The 24,624-nt window shown below is 48.7% G+C and overlaps 1 protein-coding gene across 1 annotated transcript in view; it reads right to left on the bottom strand.

Annotated features, from left to right (window-relative positions):
• Positions 1 to 10,843: 10,843 nt before the first annotated feature.
• The window catches only part of LOC139059106 (homeobox protein Hox-A5-like), an 83,010-nt gene continuing 69,229 nt past the window's right edge, over positions 10,844 to 24,624 (bottom strand). The window contains exon 2 of the mRNA XM_070537011.1: positions 10,844 to 19,207. Within this exon, the coding sequence (XP_070393112.1) occupies positions 18,921 to 19,207 (287 nt within the window). The 3' untranslated portion in view covers positions 10,844 to 18,920. The remainder of the gene's footprint in view (positions 19,208 to 24,624) is intronic.

Genomic DNA, 24,624 nt, shown 5'->3' with positions numbered 1-24,624 from the left:
CTAGAAGATTAGCGGATATCTTGAGTGTTTGCCCCACCCCATGGATCATCATTGGAGATTTCAATGCACACCATCCAGCATGGGGAAGTACAAAGACAAATGCAAAAGGACGAAGATTATCAAACATCGCATACAACTATGGCCTTACTCTCTTGAACGATGGTAGCCCCACCTTTCTTCGAGGCGTGTCATACGGCAGCTGCCTCGACCTTGCTTTCGTCTCCGACTCTCTCGCCAGATGTGTGAAGTGGTTTCCAGATATTGAGACACATGGGAGTGATCACATTCCCACCTATCTGAACATCAAAGGCTTGTCGTCAAGATCTGGCCCACGGAATACCATTCGGACGATTCATTGGGCCAAGTTCAAATCTGATATGGAAGATGCCTGCAGCGAGGGCCTACCCTCTGGGTTAGAACAAGCAATTAAAAATACGATGCGAAACGCCACTCGCATGCTGACGATCTCTTACATGCGGAACGACTCCGACATAGAATTAGAGCGACTTCGCGCACTTCGTCGCCGGGCGGAACGTCGATATCGGCGTACAAAATCAATCCATGACCTTAGGGCAGCCAGGAGGATACAAAAGAAGATTCAGCGTCGAATGGATAGATTAGCGTCTGAACGTTGGGCAACGTTTTGCAAAACACTCGACCCCCGCAAGCCGCTATCTCATATTTGGAAAACGGTGCAAGATCTGCGTTGCCTTCGGGAACAGCGTTTTCCCTTCAAGGCGCTCGCGCTTTTCCAAGGGCGGCAAGACGTCGAGGTCGCAGAAGACTTTTGTGCGCGGATGGCAGACAAAGCGGCACGTCCAGACCCTCCAGCCCGAGATGACGTCCCCCGTTCCCGTGATTGCCGCATGGACCTCCCTTTCTCAATGGAGGAGCTCGAGGCAGCACTAGCTCTCTGCAGGCGCTCATCATCTCCAGGCCCAGATGGTATATCATACCGAGCCTTGTGCTATCTCGGAGAATCCGCACGGATAACACTATTGAGTCTCTACAACACCTCATGGCAGGAGGGAAATGTTCCTGACGAATGGAAAGTGAGCCGCCTAGTGCCAATCTTGAAGCAGGGCAAATCCCCGCTAGAGCTCGCCTCTTACCGCCCAATAGCGTTGGCCAGCTGTGTAGGAAAGATAATGGAACGGATGATCCTTGGCCGCCTGGAATGGTACCTTGAATACTACAAGATTTATCCGAATTCCATGGCTGGTTTCCGACGTGACCGCTCTTCCATCGACAATGTAGTTGATCTCGTTTCATATGTCCAGCACGAAAGGTCCCGTAAACGTTTATCTGCAGCTTTATTCTTAGATGTGAAAGGGGCATACGATAACGTATTACATGAGGCAATTCTCGACGCTCTTGTGACAGTTGGCCTAGGTGGTCGAGTATTTTTGTGGATCGCAAGTTACCTTTCTGCAAGATCATTCTATGTGTTAACCGACGATGGCCCAACTACGCGACGCTATACCAGCAGGGGCGTTCCTCAAGGCGGTGCTCTTAGCCCGACGCTATTCAACCTCGCTCTTATTGGGCTTGCTGAACACTTGCCAACTACCACCAAAATTTCAATATACGCAGATGACATCTGTGTCTGGACTTCGGCAGTCACACGTCCTCAGGTACGTGCACGGCTTCAAAGAGCGGCTACTTTGACAGCGAGCTACTTGTGTGAACAAGGTCTGAGCATATCGCCAGAAAAATGTGCCCTAGTAGCATTTACTCGCAAACCAATGACGCCTTATGCCATCTCAATCAATGGGCGGACCATTTCCTATGTCAGAACCCACAGATTTCTTGGCGTAATTATCGACCGAGACCTCAGTTGGAGCCCACACGTGGCCTACATGAAACGGCGCCTGGCAGCAACCTCCCATTTGTTTAAATACTTGACAGGAAAGACGTGGGGGATGTCAGTAGACGCAATGCTGAGACTCTACAGAGCTCTCTTTCTCGGTTTCTTAAGATACAGTCTACCTGTACTGACCAACACCTGCAAGACAAATATTCGTGTTCTGCAGGCAGCACAAGCTCAAGCACTCAGAGTTTGTCTTGGTTTGCCCAGATGCACGTCAACTGAGGCAACTATTGCGATTGCTCGGGACCATCCAATGCAAACTCACATCACGGTGGAAGCCCTGAGAACGCATATCAGACATTTTGCACGTGCCCCCTATCACCACCTTGCAACACTACCTTCAGACAGGCACCAAGCATCATTCTCGAAAACTATCGTCAAGTACAACGACAAACTTCCCTCGGGCTTCACCGCTCCATCTAAGCCACCGATACCCCCTTGGTGCCTTGTCAGCCCCACAGTCCATCTCAGCGTACCAGGAATCGGGAAAAAGTCTGACCTGTCGTCGCCTGTGCTCAAACAACTGTCTCTGCTTCTTCTGCACGAGAGGTACGCGGAGAGTGCACATATTTATACAGATGGTTCCACAAACATCCAGTGTTCGTCCGGTGCTGTGGTCGTCCCAGGAAGAGGTATTACCATCAGCTTTAGGACTGACCACCCAACGACATCTACATCTGCGGAACTAGCTGCTCTTCGCGCTGCTCTTAGTTTCGTCAATCGGGAACCACCTCGACAATGGTCAATTTTCAGTGACTCAAAGGCAGCCCTCCAATCTGTGCTATCAGCTCTGCGTCGCGGGCCATTCGAACAGCTCGTGCTCGATATTAGATGCCTGCTTCATACATCACATGAGAAAGGACATCACGTGACGTTTCAGTGGCTGCCAAGTCACTGCGGCGTCATAGGAAATGAAGACGCTGATAAAGCCGCTCGGACAGCTCTTGAAGACACACAGGAAGAGGCCATACCACATTCGCGGTCCGACGCAGCCAGCAGACTTCAAGTGCTTGCACGGGAGATCACGCTCTCTCTATGGTGCACACCAAGCAGCCAGACCAACCGCAGCAATCATCAACACGACCTGCCCTCATTGATGCGTCTCTGTGTGCCCACTGGACTCCGCCGAAGTGAGGCCATCCTGCTTTATCGCTTATGGCTAGGGGTGGCCTTCACGAAATCCTACTCGTTTCGCATTGGAATGGCCGATAACGCTCTCTGCAATGCCTGTCTTTGCGAGGAGACGCTGGAACACATTCTGTGCGACTGTCCTGAATATAATGTTCAGAGACAGTCCATGGCATCTGTTCTAGCGCACCTGGACAATAGACCATTGTCAGTTGCAACCATTTTCACACATCGCCGACAGAAGACATCGCAGCTGAAGGCGACGAAGGGACTTCTTCGGTTTATGAAGGATACAGGCTTGGACAAGCGGCTGTGAGAGTGACATCGCGTACTGCGCAAGAGTGACGGACTGTAACTGACGCTGTGTTCGCTGCGTTATGTGCTCTCTCTCTCTCTCCCCCCATCTTTCATCTCCCCCATCCCGCTCCCATGTGTAGGGTAGCAAACCGGTTAAGTGAAACTGGTTAACCTCCCTGCCTTCCTTCTCCACTTTTTCCTTCCTTCCTTCCTCAATATATAGACCGTTATACGAAGTTTTGCAGATGTATACTGCCTCAAAAGAGCGTACTGCTACAAGACTATTTTCCTTCTCTAATAACTCCACTTCAAAAAAAAAAAATGTATGAGGTGAAGTACACTGATGTATACAGATTATGCGAGCATGATGTGTTTTGTTAGACTTGTTTTCTCTGCGACCTTGCCAAATATTCTCGAAGTAACCTCGTTGTGTTCTAGTCCGAAGTGAGTAGCCCTCAAGAATTAAATTGCTAAGCATCGTCGCTTCGGCGTATACGCGCGAGAAACACTCATAGGAGGAGGAAGCGGAAAGCGAGATGGGAAGGCAGGGAGGTTATCCAGTGTGTATACATACCTGCTGGCTACCCTGTCCTGGGAAAATCTGTAAAGGGAATAAAAGGTGACAGATTGAGATAAGAGATAAAGAAGAAACAGGAACGGAAAAGGAAGAAGAGGCAAAAAAAAAGAACATGCGACCACTAACGTGGTGCAACTCCTTACAACCCTTAAGAGTCGGTCACAAAGGCCGCGTGTCTTCAAGTACAGCGGACCAACGCGTTTAAAGCATGTGCTATGCAGTTCAGGAAGCGTAGAACATAATGCATGGACGTACGGTGGAGAGAGGAGCGCCAAGTCCTCCTCACTCTTGAAGTTGACGAGGTAAGAGAAACTATGCGGCGAAGTAGGAGGTCCAGGAGCTTCTGCGGTGATGGAGAAAGAGCGAACGCGTGGGGCCGGTGTCGAAGGACGCCTGCGCAGGCTAATTCAAAGGCCGAGTCCTTCCTGCAGGGAACGTTCGCTGCTGTTTGCTGGGAAGGCGCTACAGCTGTCGGTCTTACACGTCGCTGTCTTCACACACTGTATCTTCACTAAGCTGCCTTCTTCACTCTTACCACACACGAATCTACATGTATACTTTCCTTCTTCTTTTTTCGGTATTTATTTTCAGTTTACCATACTTCGAGACTCGTCCGTTCCTGTCGCCCGCTCCTTAGTTTAGAGACTGATGAACTGCCTCTGACAGATCACCAGCCCCGACGTTTCCTCCGCACTGTGCTTTGCAGCTGCCCGCAAACCAGTGCGACCGCGGTGTCGAGAGACTGCCAACGAGAGAGATCCGAGGGAAGGCTCGGGCGGACTGCCGTGCGGGAGTGTATCCAGACTAGCGAGGGTGTTCTCTTCCGATCCGTCATGCCCACACGGCTCCAAAGTAGCTGGTGTAGCTTTCTCTTCCAGACGGAAAAATCTTCGGTGGCGCCCTCCCCCGCGTGGTCTCGTTATTTTTCTTACCCTCCCGCCCCCATCTCCACATCTCGCGCTCACTTCAGCCGTCCAGAATAGGAGGAAGAGGGGGGGGGGGATGCGGCGGATATAAATGAACCCGAAGAAACGAAAACCTGTCCGCGAAAAGAACTTGAAGCAGACAGGCAGAGTGGTGTGAACGAATAAACAAGAGTGCTTCGGGAGATCGCGGGCGGACAGGGGCAGACGGCGAGCTTCGTTTACGTTCCCTGCTCAAACTGAGCACTCGTGGAATATTCGATTGGCCATTTTTTAAAGCGCTCTGAAAGTTGTGCGACGAGAGTAGTGTGACCACTTTAACGCTGTAAGACGAGGATCAGTGGCCTGTTAGAGTAATAACCTGGCTTCGTTGTAGCCCTTGCAGAACGTTTATGCTCGCAGGATAGAGCTTGTATGCCGCCTCGGGCGACCTTAGTAACTCTATACCGGTGCGCTCTGAACGCGACAAGATACAATCGGGATCGACATACATATGAGGCGCCATTCGACAGCTTGCCTACTGAAATCGTCCTCTCTTGTGCTAGAGATTCCCAACTCCAGAAGTGTTTCTTTCTTTCTTTCTTTCTTTCTTTCTTTCTTACTTTCTTTTTCTTTCTTTCTTTCTTTCTTTCTTTCTTTCTTTCTTTCTTTCTTTCTTTCTTTCTTTCGTTTTCTTTCAAGTAACGCGTGACTACAACGTGAAAATCCGAAGAAATGACTGCCTCGCATTAGCGATCTCGCTTAACAAAACTCATTTACGACGAGCCCACCTTCAGAGTCGAGCCCATTGTGTATATACCGCTCCGAGCCGTGTTACCTTGACTCCCACGGTGTCATTTCCATGTAGCGCTTAGTCGCTCTTTGCCCGCGCCAGAGGAAGACGTCTTTATTTTTGCCCGCAATTACGGCGCCGATTGAGCGTACGCTGTTTACACGAGTGTACACCTCCCGTTTACACTGCGCACGCTCGGGAGCCGCGCTGCTCGTTTCTGGCCTTATCAAGCGGGGGGGGCCACGAATGGGGCAATTACGGCCACGCAACAAGAATAATGTGCCGGCGCCAGCGCGGCGCGCACGCGTTATGTGTACGCGCAGTATACTCACTCGTGCTCGCGCATCGGGAGCACGCATGCAAGTAGTCTCCGAAGGAAAGGCCTACCGCTGCCGCTTTCTTCTGCTCGCTCTTCTTATACTCTCCCTCCCGCATCCTGCACCCTTTATCGGTAATGAATTCCGGAAACTGGAAAGTCGGGTCGACCGGCTCTCTCAACGAAACGCGCATCCCATTGTTTCTTTTTTCCTTCTTTTTTTTTTCTTTCTTTTTGTGCGGCCGCGCACACTCGCGGCTTGTACGACACGCGCCAATGCACACGGGGGCTTCCGGCCGCAAAAGCCCACAGGCACGCGAACCACGCTCTCTCTCTCTCTCTCGCTTCAAGAAGAGTCGCCGATCGGTGCCGAGATGAAATCAGATGAGAGAAACCCTATCGCGGCGCCAATGCATATCTCTCCCCTATCTTCTTGCGTTCGTCTAACCAGGTATGAAAGAGATCAGCACAGTTTCACGGTCTATTCGCAGAGGTAAGCGCGATGTATACTCCGAGGTTTGGCCACATAGCCTATACTTAGGTGGGCGCACGTATACGCGAGGTTCGCTATCAACCCACGGCCGCACTATGACACGGGGTGCGAGCAAGAATAACGGAGTGGGCTAACACTGCGAGCTGTCATGAAGCACGATTGTGGTGGTCTGTGCGTAGAAAGACAGGTGCCAGTGGACCGAGTCAGGCGTTAGTGTCTCTACTTATGGCACATAGACCTATTCGAGAGCGCTGCGACGTCAATCGCGAGCCTCAGCTTCAAACACAGGAAAGAAAGGCTGCCCGTTCCGTTGTTGCGTCGCCTGTCGTCTGTTCTGGCTTATTAGGCCTGCAAATTTCAGCAGTTCTACACGTGCAAGAAAAAAAAAGTGCAAGGCCATTAAAGGTCACAGCATTTTACTCGTGACCGCGTGAGTGTAACTACGTGAGTACTGTGAGAAGGGAACATTAATCTCGCCTTCGGGCAGCCTCATTGGCTCAATGAATAAGCATGCCATGTTCAAAAGTGTTCTAATTTGAACAGCGCCGCGCAGGATGGGAACAAACAAGAGGAGCACAGTGCGGTGTGTGGGTCTTCTTTTCGTTCATTTTGTGCTGTTCATACCAGAACGCCTTCCACCAAAAGACTAAATTCTAACGACAGAAGTTTTCCACAAGATCGGCGGGAGAGCTGGACTCGGTACACGCGTGTACTATAAGTCACGACTAATCCTGTGTTGAGAACCAATTACATTTTCTCTCTCATTTTCTCTCTCGTGGATGCAGTATATCGTACATGTATACTGCATACAGATGTCGGCGACAGTTCGTGTTTGTAGCTTCTCGGTTTCGTGAAGGTTCACATAGTCTCGCACAGTCGAACAGCAGATATCTCTAAATTAGCTACGAAAGCAAAATAATATACCAAGAAAAGATTTAGCACTTTATTTTCTTGCGTAAGCACTGAAAGAGGCACCTGTAAGGTCACATATAACGCGGTGCAGAATATTTTTCTTTAAAACCTCCTTGACCGGCGCATGTCAGCTGGGCTACGCTTCAACATCCTTGTGTTTGAAGGATCGAATTGCCCTCGTGCTGAACGAGCAAGGACGAAGTTTAGATTTAAAGATTTAATCGCCTGGTTTTTTTTTTTTTTCCTGAGCAATTGCATGCGCTAGTGGTCCAGTTGCGAGTGTCGTGCGCAGTGTTTTAGGACTTGCGCTGAAATCCAAAGTAAAAGCGTCAAGTATTACTGCTATCATGCTGGTCTCCTTAGCCTAAATTGACAAATACCTCTTACGCTAGAGTCGTTCGTAAGAGAAACGTAAAGCCAATCCTGATGCTGGACATATTTGCGAGTTTCAGTTTAGGGGACGCAAGCGGCTTGCGTACGCAAGAACTAGGGGCCACGGTACTGCGCATGCGCAAACACCTACGCCTGCGTGTGCGCATGCGCATTGTCATTGCCCCTAGTTCTTACGTATGCAAGCCGCTTGCGTCCCCTAATCTAAATCTCTCTATTATTAGCGAAGGCGATGCTCTTTGCCAATGTCAAGAGCGTTCCCATTTCTTCTTGCGAACAATTCTAGCGTAAGCACATTTTCTGAAAACGGGCCCACGTGGCGGTGGTCATGTCGATCTCTCGATTTCTCTAGCCAGCTCGTCTGTCACGTTCTTATTTATTAAACTCAACATTTAACCCTGCGTTCACCGCAGGCTATGTGCAAGGACAGCAGCATGCAGTCACCCCAGTGAGCTCAAGCAATTCTCTGCGAAGCGATTCTTCTGGGCTCCGTTTCCTTCTTTGCACGGAATAACGTGTCTCGGCACCTCTCGAACCCGAAAGAGCTTTCATACGCTGCCCCCTGTTAAGCCCGAAAAGCCGGAACGGCAGCTCTTTTGACCGTAGACGGCGTCGTGCTATTCAGCCACGTCACGAGCAGGGAAAGGACTCCCGTAAGCTCTTCCCCCTCTTTTTCATCGCTCGCGGTTTTTCGAAGCTGCTACTACAGCGGCCCGGGACACAGCATCTACATGGAATCAATACACGTTGAACGCCTCGCAAACAACGCAGAAAAAAAAAGTGCATTTCGGGACGAGGGCTGTGTGGGAGCGATAGAGAGAGAGAGAGTTCAATCGAGAGATGCAAAACCTGGCACTGAAAATGAAGGCAAAAAAAAAAGCATGAACGACGGATAGACAAGTATAAAAGCGGGACGCACACTCTTCAGTCAGAACAGCTTACGCCAGACGAATATATATATCCATCTCTATATACATGCGCCTCTAAGAGGTGACACGAGAGTTGGCCGATAAATCAACGCTGTTACAATATTCGTCCGTTCCTCCTCCCTGACGTGGCAGTGATCCTTTCACTCTCTCTCTCTTTACATTTCCTTCTTTCAAACCCTCTCAACAGTGTGCAGCGGCGGCTCTGGCCTGTCCTCTCGGATTCTTTGAAAGTTTGCCGAGACGCCGGCGAAGCACCGAGCAGCGGTGACAGCTCTCCCTCCGCGAAACCGGCGGCGCAAAAGCAACACACACACACACGTGCTCGCAGAAAGGGGCCTCGGCAAACCGAACGAAACAGTAAAGATATGGAGGGGTAAAAAAAAATGTATCGCGCTGACGAAGAAAAGCGCGGCGGCATCCACCACGTCCTTTCGTGTTTCTCCCGTCTCCGCCTCGCGGACCACGTTGGCCTGGCTGCGCCGGCCTTGCCGCACGCTTTGACGTCGAGCGCGCGGCAGCGCTCGCGTGCTGCTACTGCGGGCCTGCCGCTGTTGCAAGCTGTAGCGGTGCAGCCCGCATCGCTGGAGATCGCCGCCACTGCCACGCTGAGCTGCGTGGCGTCCTCTTTTCTTCTTGGTCGCCATGGCACCTTTTGTGTGCGCGCCCGAATAACGTTCTCCTCAACTTTATGCTTTCTTCCTTTCTTCTCCTCCTTCTTTCGTTCTTTCTTTCCTTCCCGTGCTCGCTGGCCGCCTCCGTCTAGAGAGGCTGCAGTGCGAAACAAAACCGCCGTCGTCGTCTGTCTCTTTATACTATTATGCGACATTTATTTGTTCCTTTATTTCTTGGCTTCCCTCCTTCCAGTTTTTCCTCCTTTCCCTTCCTCTTTTCCGTCCTCTCCCAACCCGCTCCTTTTGCATGCACGGCTGGAAAGCAGGCTGGTCGAGTCAGCAGCGGGAAACCAAGCAGACGGAGGCGTGTTTGTGAGTGCGTGTTGTCGCCTCGCTTGCCGTGACGCGCATGCAGAAACAGGCGGCGGGCGCGCGCGGACAGTCGCCGGGCCCACGGCCCAACTGCCGCGGCACCGTTTCGCTTGAAACACGTGGTGTGCGTCTCTCTGTCTCGTACGTCGCGAGCTCTACTGCATCGCGGTTCTGTCGGGGCCCGAGGGACCGTCCATGCCCGCGTCGTATGCGAGCGATGAGCGAAACGCGGGCGCACTGCGGGGGAGCCGCTTTCGCGGCGGGAAAACGGCACGGTGGGCGGCGGAGAATTGGGGAAGCTTTACGCTTCTTCAACCTTGGCTCTTACTTGGTTTTGTGTCTGTTTTGCGTTTCGTTAGTGCACGAGCTTGCATAAAGCTCTCCTTTGTTCGTCGAAGCGCGATTGGCGTCTCTGCGGTCATTTGCCCGCGTGAATCACGTAATATCACGTGAATGTAACGCGAAGCGGTGAAGCCAACGGGCCACATATGCGGCAGACGAAAATGGGTACCCGGGAAGGCAAAGCTGAAGTAGTTGAGGGGGAAAGAGGGCACGCTGAAATTTGGAAGTTTGGTGGAGTGTCAGCCTGACACACACACACACACACACACACACACACACACACACACACACACACACACATATATATATATATATATATATATATATATATATATATATATATATATATATATATATATATATATATATATATATATATATATATATATATATATATATATATACTATTGTGGCTTCTCTGAAACTCCCTTGGTCGTACGTAGTTCCTTCTTGCGTTTGCTGCATTGTTAGATCGTTGCAATCCAATTTCATGTCTCCGAGGAGGGCCAGATGCCACAGGACCTGCGCCTAATAGCAGCTCGGCTACAGAATTTCAAGAATAATAGAAGATGGAGAACACATCGGTTATTGGAGAAGATTAGGAGGACAAGCAAAGTAATAATATTGCAGGTGATGACAGGACCACGAATGCAGCGGAAACATATGCCCGAAAGTTTATAGGCTCACCACCTGGAATTTTTCGGGGTGCATTGCAGTGAAGGGCACATTTCAGTTAAAAATTATGGCGGGCCCAAGCGTTCATTCCAAATATTCCAAAATGTTTAGGCTACTGAGGGATTAAAACCATTGTTTCAGCAAATTTGGGTGCTTCCGAGGTCCATCTTTGCCCTCGGCCGTATTCGCGCGACGAACTGATGGTGTTCGTCACGAAATGTAAACAGAAGCCAGCGTTTTCCGTGACATCAACCACATTTTAATGACAGCTTAGTTCATACACAGTTCATGACTTCCAAGTAATGCACTGGTATAGCAAGAAGGTGAGAACGACCCAGCTTTGCTTGAAATCACCCACGCATGAGTACATTAACAGGCATTGGACAATTTTTTTTTTTTTTTACACTCACAATTTTGTCTCGATAGGATGTCCTTTCGTCTCTTTGCACACAAGCAAAATTTGGTGCCGCTTCGGATAAAAGCGTTACCACGGTTGCTCCCCCCACTTCTTTTTTTTTTTTTTGTTCACCACAACCTTGCAACTTAGCCGTATTCTCTTTGCACCAACCGCAGATCACTGAGTACGCTTTTGCGTCACACAACTGCATCTCATCAGGCGCGGGCGGAAAAAAAACGAAACAATAAAACAAGAGACGTTTACACACTCGCTGTGACGAACTATACGCTATTAGGACCGGGATCAACGCATGAAAGCGAGGGGGGGGGGGGGCGAGGGGGGTAGTGGTGAAGAGGTCAGGAGGTACGACACCATGAATTATGACAGAACAAACAAAGGCAGGGCTTCACGTCGACACACTGTTGTATTATTATTTTTTTTCCTTCCGCATGAACAATGGAATGCGACATTGATGTGGTGTAGATGCAGCGGCGTGTGTGTGTATATATATATATTTATATATATATATACTTTTTTTTTTCACACTTCTTCCTTCTTTCTCGCTTGATGTCGCGTATACAGCTATGTGCACCTCGTTTGTCTGTATATGCGGTATTTATATAAGTATAGAGCTGCCGGGCGATCCTGATGAAGGGTATCAAATATTTACAGAGAATAGTCTTGAAAAGGCCCAGTCTCTCTTGCACGGTTTCTCGCTCGCCTACAGGGGGAGGGTTTCTCTCCTGCCGTCCTACAACGCACCTGACGCCAGAACCAAGGCATTGTATTTTTTTTATTTGCCTTTTCCCGCTCGAGAACTGCGGAACGGGAAATAAAAAGCTGCCTACGGCGGGCAGCACACGCACGCGCAGGCGACGGACGCTAATACCATCTTCCTTCCGTGCCCAGCTGAGTCTAAAAATAACGAGCCTTCCAGTCACCGCTGCGCGATCTCTGCGGCTCGTTGCTGCTTCTTACAACGACGACGAACACGGGACGACCACTACGCGCGTATCCTATTGACATTTACACACTGCTCTGGAGAAGAACAGGCTGCCTCCGCAACCGCGTCCGATATCCGACCGACTCCTGCGTGCCGTGCACAGTTACCGAACCACGCGCTGTTCCTCAATGACTACCGCACCTTATACACCGGTCCAACAGCGGCGCGCCGTAGTGCTGAGGGTGCCCTTCTGGCCGTCGACCGCACTTTCAGCCTTCGAAACATTCCAAAAAGAGGTTTAGCATAACGGCGATTGCTGCTTGTCCTCGCCCACCAGCAAGTTGCCAAGCTCCCCTCGTCCGCCCCGTATGGGGGGACGTATGGGGGGTACCCAGCAGAGGGCAGTAAAGGTAAAGACCACCTTGGAGTGACTTTACGACCAACCCTACGCTGAAACGTTCTTTTGCTGTTTTTATTTTTAGCAGCGCTAATGGAAACGCAGAAATGTGAGCTTCAGCTCCGCTGCAGTACTGTCAGTGACACAGCTTAGGTCGGTCATACACGTACAAATACGTCATTTGTGCGCCAGTGTGCCACTGAATTTTTGTTGTTGTTTAAAGTTGATTTTATCGACGTTTTAGCAAGGCGCGGGACGAAGTGATATCCGAGCTACAAGCACTTGGCCTGCAGAGATCCCGCAACCATAGGTAACGGCCCTCATCTGGATAGGCGCATCAATATCACTGCTGTGCCTGCAAGTTTACCTCTCGTTGTTATCGACAACAGCAAAAGAACGTGTCTTTTCATTTGAGAAGTAGAGGAAATTGTCGCTTGTGACCAAATAAGGCGTGCAGAAATATTGCGAATCTGAAAGACTTTTGAAGCAGACACTCGAAGACTAATCAGAATGTCGGCGACTACAAAGCGACATTGGCGGCATGCGCACAAGGTACGCAGAGAATCTAGCAATGCCGTTACTTGCTGACCGGGACTCAACTAAAACACGCTAATCATATGTGTGTGCGAAAAGCTGCGAAGGCTGTATTAACCAAGGTTCGGGGGCAGCGCTTCGCTGCGGCCACTGATCGACGTCGCTTCGTCTTTGGAAACGGCAAGCGCAAACTACAGGTGGACAGGCGCGGCTCCTCCGAGAGGCGTGACTGGCCAGAAGAGTGAAAAGACGTCCCCTCAGCACTGCGATGCACAAAGGACTGCCTTCGCGCCGCTATTCTCGTACGCCTCCCACTAAAATGAATGTGGATGGAAAGCACTACATAAATAGTAATGTTTGTGTATACATATATATATTTATAATATATATCTGAAAAACTGACTTCGGATTTTTTTTTTCCTTCTTCAAATAATTCGGGTCGAGAGGACTCGCCATGCAAATGGCGCTTCTATACAAGCAAAGCGGTGAAATGGACACAAGCGTCGGCGTGCGATTGGTCGGTACGGCGGCGTCTTCGCGGCCCCGCCTACTTTTGAAGAGGGCGGGGCCCGGTTGCCTTTAGCGGTGGGGAACGAGTTGGAAGTTTTTATCTATGTCTCTCTTGGGGCGAGATTTGGCAGGCAGTGCCCTATGTCCGTCTCGATGAACATTTTGTTAAGCGCGAACAGAGTTCCCAGGGTAATTAACTGCGTCACGGACCCTGCGGTGCTATTGGGAGATGTGCCTGCGAATCAGTGAAGGAGAAATCGGTAATGCGTGAATATTCAAATTTTCGAACAGTCGAGTACATCTGTTTGGAACAGATACAATATGGCATTGAATTTCTTCGAATACTTAATTATGGGAGAATAGACGGCGCTATTGCACTTACAGGAGAATGCCTACTCCGAAAAAGGAAAAAAATAAAGACATGCGGACTTTGTCTGCAGGCCGTTCGTATAGTGCCTGTTGAAGGCTGACAAGGAATCGTTGTCAATTCTGACTTTCCTTCCTTTTTTTCATCCGCAAGCTGCTCAGCTGAATTCAGCGTAGACTTGCGTACATCGAACCTAAGGAATAAGGTATTTCTTGGACGAACTTCTCGTTCATGTCTGCTTGCATTTACAAAAGCAATAAAGGTATTCCGTATTCGATTCGATATTCCAAGTCCATTGTTTTCGAACAATCGTGTTCGATTAGAATCGAATGTTTCACTACGCTAAGACGAACTGGGACTTCTTTGCGAGGGCTCTCACTCACCGACCGTTCGTACAATCTTCCGCGGGGGTCGTCCCTAAATTGCTAGCCCCTGCGTTCACCCCTGTTTATCATTCCAACGCGTCCACTGCGCGACCAATCGCACGCCGTGACATGTTTTATGCAAGGCGGGACGAAACTCTAATGAAACCGTGTACCGGTGAGCAAAAAGCCAAAGCGGTTGTCCAACCTATGTCACGGTATAAATGCAAACGCAATAAATTAGCACTATAAGGAGAGATCAGCAAATCGAGAACAATATGGCACGAACCACATTCTCTTGCTTGCCTCCGAACATACATCTTTTTCATCAGGTTTCTTTTGCCGTAGTTGTCTTGTTTCCTTCTTGGCATGACTCTAACACATCATCGGTTCACTCCTCAAAAGAGAACAAAATAAACGTGAACCAACCAGTAAATGAGCAGCACATATCCACACTCTTTAAAATGGTCAGAAAAAAAAAATGTTCTCAAGTAAAATAACCTATGTACACAAGAAATTCACAACCACATTCTCAAAACAAGCATATATAGAGTTTCTCACCGAATGCTCCAGGTAACACGTGAAAGTGTAAAAATAAAATCAATATTGTACATTCCTTCTTATTTCACCAGTATTATTGGTGTAGGCGTAAAAACCTGAGACAAGGAAAAGTAACACGGTGACCACAAATAATAATAATAAACAGCCAGTGAACACAAGTTCATCTCTCCACACACTCCACTCATACCCAACAAGGGGGCAAACAAATGCACTGAGTCATCGATGCGAAAATGAAGCAAGCAAAAACAGTTCGCTCGTGTCATGAAGAAACGAAGCATTATGACATTCACAACACTTTTTCCCCACAACAACACTTCCAGGAGAACAAGTGTACAGCTAAAGAGACACCTCAATATAACACGCTCGGCTAGGAGGGAAAGTCTATAGGAAACGAAAAAAACGAAAACAAAGGGAGCACTTTGCACTTCTCGTCAGCTTCAAATCTCTTTCCCTCGCGTTCTTCTTAAATTATTGAGTTTAAACTTCTGCCCCTTTGCCTTGGCTTCTCTTTCCCAACCACCTTTCTTTTTTTTCCCCTCACCAGTGAGCCACTCGAGAGCCCGACGTGTACTTACCCCTGAGTGTGCGCTCACATTAATACGACACTTTTCTTTCGCCCTGCGTCACTTGCTTCACCTTACCGCTCTGGGATGTTTTCGTGTGCATGCCTGAAGACACTGACACATATAGTATATACACCGTCACACACAGCGTCCACCGTGTACAGGCATCATCACCCAAAGCGCGTCGAATAGTCAATCAATCCTCGCACCCGGGAGAGAGAACAGTTTTTTTTTCTTTTCTTTGCTTTCCTTTCCTTGTCTCTTTGCCTTGGCCCGTGTTTTGCCGAACGCTGCGAGCTGCCGCTGCGGCTTGACGCCTCAGCCGCGCCGCTCGGCGGTTGGAGGACGCAGCGATGAACAACAACGTCGCTGGAACAATTGCAGCATTGGGGAAGAGAGGGGGAGAAGGGGGAAAAACAGGAGTTCGTGGTCACACAGTCCTTCGCGTGTGTTTTGTGTGCCGTTCCTTCTTTCGGTGCGGGTGTGTTTTGTGTGTTTGCGCGAGTGTGTGGTACAAACTATTAGCTTTCTCTCTTCTTTATTTTTTGTTTGTTTGGATCCTTTCTATCACTCCCCTGTTATCCCCTCGTTTTACTTTACAGATCATACATACTTTATACATAAATATATCTTTCTTTTCTTTTGTTGCTTGTTCCTTCTTTTGGTGTGTATGAGTGTGTTTCAGTGGTGTCACACATGGTTTCTTCTTATATTTTTGGTGCCGTCGACCAGTGTTGGTGTCGTGCGCCGCCGCTGCTTTTAGAGCGCACACAAACTTGGCTCGAGGTGTGTGGTGTTGTTCTGAGAGTCTTTGTTTCGGGGGCACTCGATTTCACAGCACACAGCGCTGACGAACGAGAGAGAAGACGACCCGTCGTTCCTCCTCTCCTTTCACCCTAAAGTCCACTAGGGTGAGGCGGGATGACGGAGGAGGCTGCTCGTTGATGGCTGACTCCCTTGCGCGAGCGTTCTTCCCTAGGTGGCACGACTCTTCCCTAGGTGACACGGCGAACGAGCAGACACCGCAAGGCGACGTTCGTCTGGTGGAGAGATGGCATGCAGTCCGTATAAAGAGCCAGTCCTCGTATACCTGGAGAGGCGTGTTCAGCGGCGAAGGCCTTTTCCGAGTCGCTGCTTGTTTCCTCGAAGTTATACGACGGTGTTTCCACGTCACGGCAGCGTTCGGACCAAGACCATGCGAATGGGTGCTGTGTGAGCTGGCTGGCTGGCGCAAGTCGTAACGGCTCGAGCGCACAGCGTCGGTCACGTTTCTTGCTTTGCGGAAGTCACTGCCACAAGGGTCGTGTTTTCCGAGTTTGATGCTGTTTCTTTTCTCTTCCTCCTTTATTTCCTTTCGTCGTCGCTGTTTTTCTCTTACTTTCGTCGTAGTATGTATGCCACACGTATGACCGCGACATGCACTTCTGGGGAAAGCTATTCTTTGGCCGGATCCGTCTTGTGTTGTAAACTGCTGATCTGCCCATCAGTCAAATGACGACAGGAAGTTTGCCTTTCTTCTTTTTTTTTTTCAGTTACACGACTTGTTTGCGCGATTTTCGCGATATGATTTCGTCGTATAGGCTTTGCAATTTCGTAAGGATCCACGGCCTGAGCTCTGCTTAGCCCATTATGTCGATCACCACGCGCGTAGATAAGACAGTCGTTGTTATTCTCACGTTTGTTTGTTTGTTTCCCGAAAAGACGTTAGCTTCACTGCTTAGACACACCGCACGAGATAGCTGCCTTCCTCCGGTGCGGAGGATCGGGGCTGCCATTGAACAGGTTCTGCTCGTTCTTCTTCTTTTCTTTTAGTTCTGGTTGCGAAGCGTAATTTCCGATATGCAAAGGCAGTTTGTTCGGTTTTTTGGATGGGCGAAGCTGCGACAAACTCATCTGGGCAGGTCATCGACCAATTATGAAATGTAGGCCAATTGCGATTGTCAGTTCCAATTCAGTGAATTGCTGTTTGGGATCAGCTAACATGTTTCTTGGGCCTGCACGCATGTCTACCTTAAATCAGTTTGACACTGCTAAACCAACAGTGTGCAATACACTGAAAAAAATTGATTTCCAAAGCCTGACAGTCTGACGGTTCGGGCGTTGTCGATTTATAATAGAAACAGAATAGCATTATCAAAGCTAAGCCGCTTCGCAAGGCGTCGGGTGGGTGCGCTACACCGCACGCATATTGCACGGTACTTTTTGAATAGTCATATGAACTCTCTAAATTGGTTACGTTCATTACTGCGTGAGCTAGAACGCAAGACGGTAGCTTAAGCAACTAACAATGTGATCTCTCTGTCTGTTCTTTCTTTCATGCTTTTTCCATTTAGTTTGGGGATGAGGGAGCAAAATAATTAGGTGTAGCGCTCGGCAATTTACCCATGGGTGGACAAAGAGTTGGAGAACCGGCACCAGATGGCATTCGTCGGAGCTCGCTTCACTGAGGCGGTATATGCACGGTGGCGGATGGTTCTTCCTTTTTTTTTCTTTCGGGCCATTTGCTTGTATATTTTTTTCTTAAGTTTGGTCATGGTACGTTTACTCCGAGAGAAGTGAAAAAGAAGAAGCTCTGTACGCACATGGTAGCCGAAAGCAAGCAAGGGTGGAGGGAGTCGGGAGGGGGGGGAAGAGAGCATCGGTTCCAAAGGCATTTGACGGAGAGGTTTTGGGGGAGCTTTCCGACAGAAGCCGACGCGCACATCAGAGGAAATACAGCCGCACGTCGCAAACCGCTAGGAAGGAATGAGTATTGCAGTGCAAACACAGAGAGCTGTTTTCCAGTCTAGTATTACAGTTTTGGAACTTCGATGGCCTGGGTTTCTCTGTTTTGTCATAGGCCTGGGACTAGACGGGAAACGAGTGACGACTTCACGCTCGGAACAGTAGTCGACCTGGCACGCAAATTAAGGAAGTGTTACAAGATTCCTTCGAGATGCAAATAACATTTTGTTGGGTGATAAAGTAAATACGCATGAAGCAGGTCGTAATTTCCGGGGAATTTCATTGCTTAGGATTTGGTGTGTTTACACCTGGAAGGCTCGATTGAAAGCAACCTCTGTGCGATCGCTTTGTGCTTGTCTATTGGGATATATCTCCTGAGTTAGTTGAAGTTGGCGACGGCGGCTGTATGGAAGGTGAACACTGCGTATAGTTTAGGAACAGAACTAACGGTGGATGACGCTGCTACGTCGAGTGTCGCCACCGGATTGGCGCATATGTGCATTCCTCTGATTGCACGAAGGCTTCAGTTTTCGCTCTCGAATGAGTTCGCCGGAGTTATTGTAATTGATGCCGCCTAGCATGCGGGGAGATCAGTCGAAGAGGGATTGTTTCGACAGACGCGCCTCGTAACCGCGTGCGCGCGCGTGAAGTTGCGAGATTTCGAGGAGCGACGAAGGGAAGAAAAGAATAAAAATAGATATACTAGACGCCTTTCACGACAGAGACGAAGGAGAGCTTAAGAAAACGAGCGAACTTGAACAAACGAACGAACGAGGTGGAATCGACTGTACTCTCTCTCTTTTTTTTTCGATCTTTTCTTTCCCTTCGAGTTATTTTTTTTTTCTTTCCCTCGTCTCCTTCTTTCTTTCCTCGTCTGTTCTGTGGGCATGTCGAACGGGAGAAACAAGAGAGGGCAAACAAACGGTTGTTATGAGAACGGCAGCAACTGCCCTGCCTACGCCTTGGTTTCGCTGTGCATGTGCGGATGGTGGTCGGGGATCACCTGCGGGATCTGGGGTGGAATGGTGTTGGCCATCTTGTGCTCCTTCTTCCACTTCATGCGCCGGTTCTGGAACCAGATCTTGATCTGCCGCTCCGAGAGGCAGAGCGCATGCGCGATCTCGATGCGCCGCCGCCGCGTCAGGTAGCGGTTGAAGTGGAACTCCTTCTCGAGTTCCAGCGTCTGGTACCGCGTGTATGACGTCCGCTGCCGCTTGGTCTCACCCATGGCGTTCACGCCGTCTGCACGATAGGGAGAGAGAGAAAAGGAGGAAAAAGAACATTAGGATCGCCGGGGCTCGAAAGGAAAGCTCATGGCGCAGGTTCTCATCAAAAAACGCTTTTGTCGTCTGTTTGTGGGCGTACGTATACGTAGCGCCACATACCTTGTGCGCCACAGCGCTCGTGGACACCGGCGTTCGGTGGTGTCTTGCGCGTTCGTGCGTGTGTGGTCGACGCCTAATGGTGCTAAATCACAGACCACCATGCACGGACAGCGCACAGAGAGCGTCCTTGCAAAGGCGTCTTTTCTCTTCCTCTGAGAAATCTTCCGCGATTACGGGCTTTCTTTCTTTCTTTCAACCTTTCTTTCTTTCAACCTATCTTTCAATCTTTCTTCCTTTCTTTCTTTCTTTCTTTCTTTCTTTCTTTCTTTCTTTCTTTCTTTCTTTCTTTCTTTCTTTCTTTCTTTCTTTCTCGTTTTATCGGGTTTCTATTTTCTGCCCACACCACGCTTGCGCGGAATGTCTTCTGTCGAGTACGATGCCAAGACCGGACACCAACATCGCCTGTTCTTTCTCTCGTTATGACAGCGCGTGGCACAAAGTAAGCATCCGCCTATGCTGTACGCGGCCCACGCGCTTTTCTGGTTGTAATAAAGGAAAAATGAAACTTGTGTGTATATATATTTCTTTACTAGTTCATTTTTTGAAACGAGGTATACACTTGCTTGTCACACGCCCTGCTCAATATTGCAGAGAGGAGCACGTGTAAGAGCATAGAGGAGACGCACTATATATATATATATATATATATATATATATATATATAGCGCTATAGAGCGCGAGAAGCAGGTGTAGTGGCGAGACATCTTGTGTCACTGCGTTCAACCGTGTACTGCGAAGAGCTTTTATTCCAATGACTACCGCCTACGTGCCACAAACCTGCCATAGCGCAATCGTGTCGGCAGTGATGTGATCATCGTGGAAGTATATCTCCGTATATCTTCTTTTGAAAGTCAACCGATACAAGGACGCTTCCAACGCTTTACAACCGGTCACGCTGTCACTATGCAATGTCACTACCACTATGCCGGTATAAAGGGTTCCGCTATGGCATGTCTATTCTGTCTCAGCTACACTAAAACTCCTAAAACTAACAGAGAGCTTCTTTTAGCTTGCAAGAACGCTGCATACTTTTCTATGGTAATGAGTGTCTTCTCATAACTACGGTTGGCCCATTCGGCGGCTGCACATGCATTACGCCGAATTGACGCTTCTAGGGAAAGTACAGCGAGTTAGCAGCACAGTAGAACCACGGAGGCTGTCTCGCGAGCTTTTGGACGTTCTCGCGTTGTTTGGTACACTGTACTGATACTTTACTGTTTCCATTCAGTGAGTATTATACGGAGAGTGGTGCGGTTTACTTATTCCGATTCTACAGCAGTCACAACGCTCGGAAGGCTGAGAAACCCTCCCGTAAATTTATTTCAATTTCACGCCGGCCAGCCAGCCTTGAGAGGCTGAACATCTCACTCAGTCACGCACAAGTTCGTAATTATCAACAACGCGCGAAAATTTGGAAGAATTGGAATAGTCACGTTAAATACATATGTAAAAAGCTAAGATCAATTGCTGCCATGATGTATCACCTTCGAGGCAGAGCTCCATTTAAAGTAAAGCTTACTGTATTTAAGGCGCTAGCTGAGTCTTTACTTATGTATGGCATTACATTATACGGCACTTGCTCTGAAAACAAAAAACAAGAAATTAATCGCGTAATTCGTAAAATAGTCAAGAGCATAACCTACGGTACAGCGTTAGATAGCGCAGGTACAAGGGAAAAATACCAAGCCCTGGGTATACTACCAGTGAAAGAACTATTTAATTATGTAGTTTTGAAGAATCACTACTTCAGCAAAGAATTCAGGGTTGCCGTAAAAAAGAACGTGACACTGCGACAAACTGAGAGGTACGTGAAACCACGTGTCTACACTCACTATGGAAAAAGAACCCGGAACTACTATGTCCCTTCAGTATTTAATCAATTGAGTGATGAATTATGTACAATAAACACGAAACGAAAAATGAATAAAGCGATCAGAAATTGGTGTGCAAGCTCAATAAACATTTACTAGGTAAAGCCAGTTGACTCGTACGGAATTGTTTACCGGCTTTGTTTTCAACTTTTGTTTGTTCTTGCTTCGATACCTGTGTATAATTTTGAATTCAGCAGTTTAAAGAATTGAGTTGTAGTCCTGTAAGTGACTGGTGTATTTATGTATCGCTTCGATGTTTTGACTTTGTTTTGACTTTGATGTTTTTCTTGACAACATTGTGTAATGAAACAGGAACTCAAAATGTTTTTTTGTTTGTTTGTTTTTGTTTACTGCATTGGACGGTGTTCAGTGTATATATGCGAGAGAATGTATTAATTGTAGTAATGTAGTATTGTAGTGTAGTAGTAATGTAATTGTAGTTATGTAGTAATATGAATTTAATACGTTGTTTCACCAACTGCCTGGTCATTTTACAAGCACTGCGTGCTTAGATTGACCAGTAAATCCACCCTGTACAAAGAATTTTGGATAAATAAATGAAATGAAATGAAAATCGAAACAAACCAGCTGCGGCGCAATCACAAAAAGAAGGTTCATTACAGAAAACCCACAAGCGTACGACTGTTCGTACATTTGTTCTCCGTCTTGTGGCGCGTTAGTAAAAAAGCTATACTAGCTATAGCCCATTTCTGGTCGAAACTACCGGCAACGTTTTCGCTGGCTTCGCATAGGCGACTGTTGCTGACATACGTTCATACGCGTCAAGGTCGAGATAACACTGCCGATAACAACGGCAAGCCTCATTAAGCAGTGCGCCTCAGGCGGTGAGGAAACGTTGCATCGAATTACGTGATGGTTATCATTTGGCTATGCGTAGCAGTTAAAGGAGAATGATCAAGTGAGCCTGTAAAGCACGTACGACAGCTTCATGTGACAAATGCATTTCCTTTCGCGAGCTCCCACTGGAACAGCACGCCGAAAATATTATTCAAGTCTTTATCGCTTGTTCACAACCTTCCATGAAGGCTATAAAGTGGAATGAAGACTACGCGAATGAGTAGAATGAAGGTAATGGAAAGTGCTTACCTATGAAGCAAGAAACATTTGTCACATGTATATTCGTAATTCCATTACGGTGTACTTAGAAGTGAACCCGAAAATGCCAGTCAAAAGTGATATGTACAAGAAACTCCAGAGCTATATTGTGTTTTAGGCTAAGCTCGTCATTTACGTTTAATTGATTTATGCTTTGCGTTACCCTTCAAGCATAAACAGCAGGAGATCAACATATACAGTTTCCTTTCCTTACAATGCGTGGCGTGCAATCTATATAATAATTTTAAGGTATAGATTAAGGTAAGGTCAGAATATTAAAAAAGGTAAATGAGACATAATAGTGAAGGTAAAGCTTAAATAATAAGAAAGGAGAACGTCAGCCTTTGTAATTCTGAAATAACAGCAAGCGATGTAAGTGACGACGTTGCTTCAGTATGTGGCGGACATATTCGAGAACGTGAGTGGCAAAAAGGCATCTCGAGAATCACCACCGCTAAAAAAAAGAATAAAGAAAGAGAGAGAATGAAAGACAGAATTAATGAAATAGAAAGAAAGAGGACCATGAATATATAGTGTCTTTTAGTACTTCTCCGCCTTGAGACACCGGTCCACTCTCTAATTGCGTTCTGCAGATATTTCTCGCATTCTCACGTCTGCCTTGGGCGCAGTTTTGGTATTCTCGCGTTTACCCTGGCTTACGCGCAAAGTTCACTAGCTATATAAATATATATATAAAAGCTCGCGTTGGCAACAGGCAGGACACGGCCACTTTGTATGAGCTACGAAAATGAAGATGCCAAGGAAGAAAAAAAAAAAGGAAAGCGCAACCAGAGAACTGAACACGTCTGCGAACACGACGAGGACGCGAGCGAAAGCCAGGGAAAGAAAGAGAAGCTGTTTACCCAAAGCGCGCCTCGCAATTTGTAAATGGCGGAATAAATAAATTATGCGCACGTCAAGGGGCGGCGGAGCGCCGCGGTGCCGGCGTCTAGCGGAGAGACAATCGCTGCCGTAAACAAAAAAAAAAGCGCCTCGCACACACACACACAAACACACACAGGTCGCGCGACCGTATAAATCTTGAGAAATTAATCTTCGCAAGGAGAAGGAGACGAGGCGGCGCGACCGGAAAGGAACTTGGTGGCGGTGCCGAGAGGCGCAGCAAAAGAGGTGGCGGCGGCGGCGGCGGCGTCTGCATGCCGAAGGAAGCAACCCGCGTGCCGCTGCAGTCTGCTGCTTCCAGAGGCGGAAGGTTGTAGGAGGTGCTGGGGGGGGGGGGGGAGTGGGAGGGAGGAGGACGGAGAAGCGAGAGGCATTGCGCGAGACTTCATCCGGTCGTCGCCGGCGCGATGGAAACCCGCGAATGCGCGCCTCCTTCCGTCTCCTTCCTTCCTTCGACTTTCCGCGCACGTGTTTTCTCCTACTCTTTCGCAAGGCTGGCCATAGCGTTTATACTGCCTGCGTGTGGGAAGACGCTCTCCGCTTCACTTCACCCGAACCTGACTGCCTCCTTGACTCGTCTGGCAACGCTTGTCGTCCCCCTGCCACTCCACTTTGCAATCATACTGGCACTTCTTTGCCTCGAGGTCCTCCTGGTAACTCCTTATGCTTCTCCACTGGCGGCGAGCCTATTTTGCTGTTACTCCACGCGCGTATGTCCAGTGGACGCGCCTTTACTGCTGGCTCTCACGAAGCAGACGGACGGGGAGGGCTCACGGGAGGAAAGCTAAAGTCGCGACGCGTCACTGGAGCGGCCCGCGGGCAGCAGCCGAGAAGCGAGAAAGCTTCGGCGGGGGGCTGCCCTCACGCGCGCCCATGCAGCAGGCAGGCAGGTAGGAAGGCAGCCAAGCAGGTACGCGCTCACGCCGCTTCGCTTCGCCCCTGGTCGTCGTCGGACACGCTCGCCTGGGCCTAACCTCAAGAGCGCCGAGAAAATGAACCCGTAATAATTGCGTGTTCCGCCCTTTCTGACCATTCACGGGCGGGGAGGTTGATGCATCGCCGCCGAGAAACCGGTCTCCGCCAAAGAGAGAGAGATATAGCCTTTTTTTTCTTTCTTTTTTCTTTTCTTCTATTCGTTCACTGGCCAAGCAGAGCGTGTTTCTCCGTTCACTTCTTAGGCTGTTGTGCACGCGTATATTGCGCTTGTCTTCTCAGGCTTCCGTAGACGGGCTTGCTCTCCCGAGGCCTGGGGCAGTTGGCTGCTGCTGCCACCAGCAGCTTCCTCTCGATTCACTTCTCCTGTCCTGAAGGACACGGACATCCCCAGCAGCGTGTGCACGTGTGTGCGTGCGTGCGTGCGTGCGTGCGTGCGTGTGTGTGAGAG

The sequence above is a fragment of the Dermacentor albipictus genome, chromosome 4, assembly GCF_038994185.2.
Source record: "Dermacentor albipictus isolate Rhodes 1998 colony chromosome 4, USDA_Dalb.pri_finalv2, whole genome shotgun sequence".
NCBI lineage: Eukaryota > Metazoa > Arthropoda > Arachnida > Ixodida > Ixodidae > Dermacentor > Dermacentor albipictus.
Note: the sequence above shows the minus strand (reverse complement) of the source record. Positions and strands in the feature narration are given on the sequence as shown.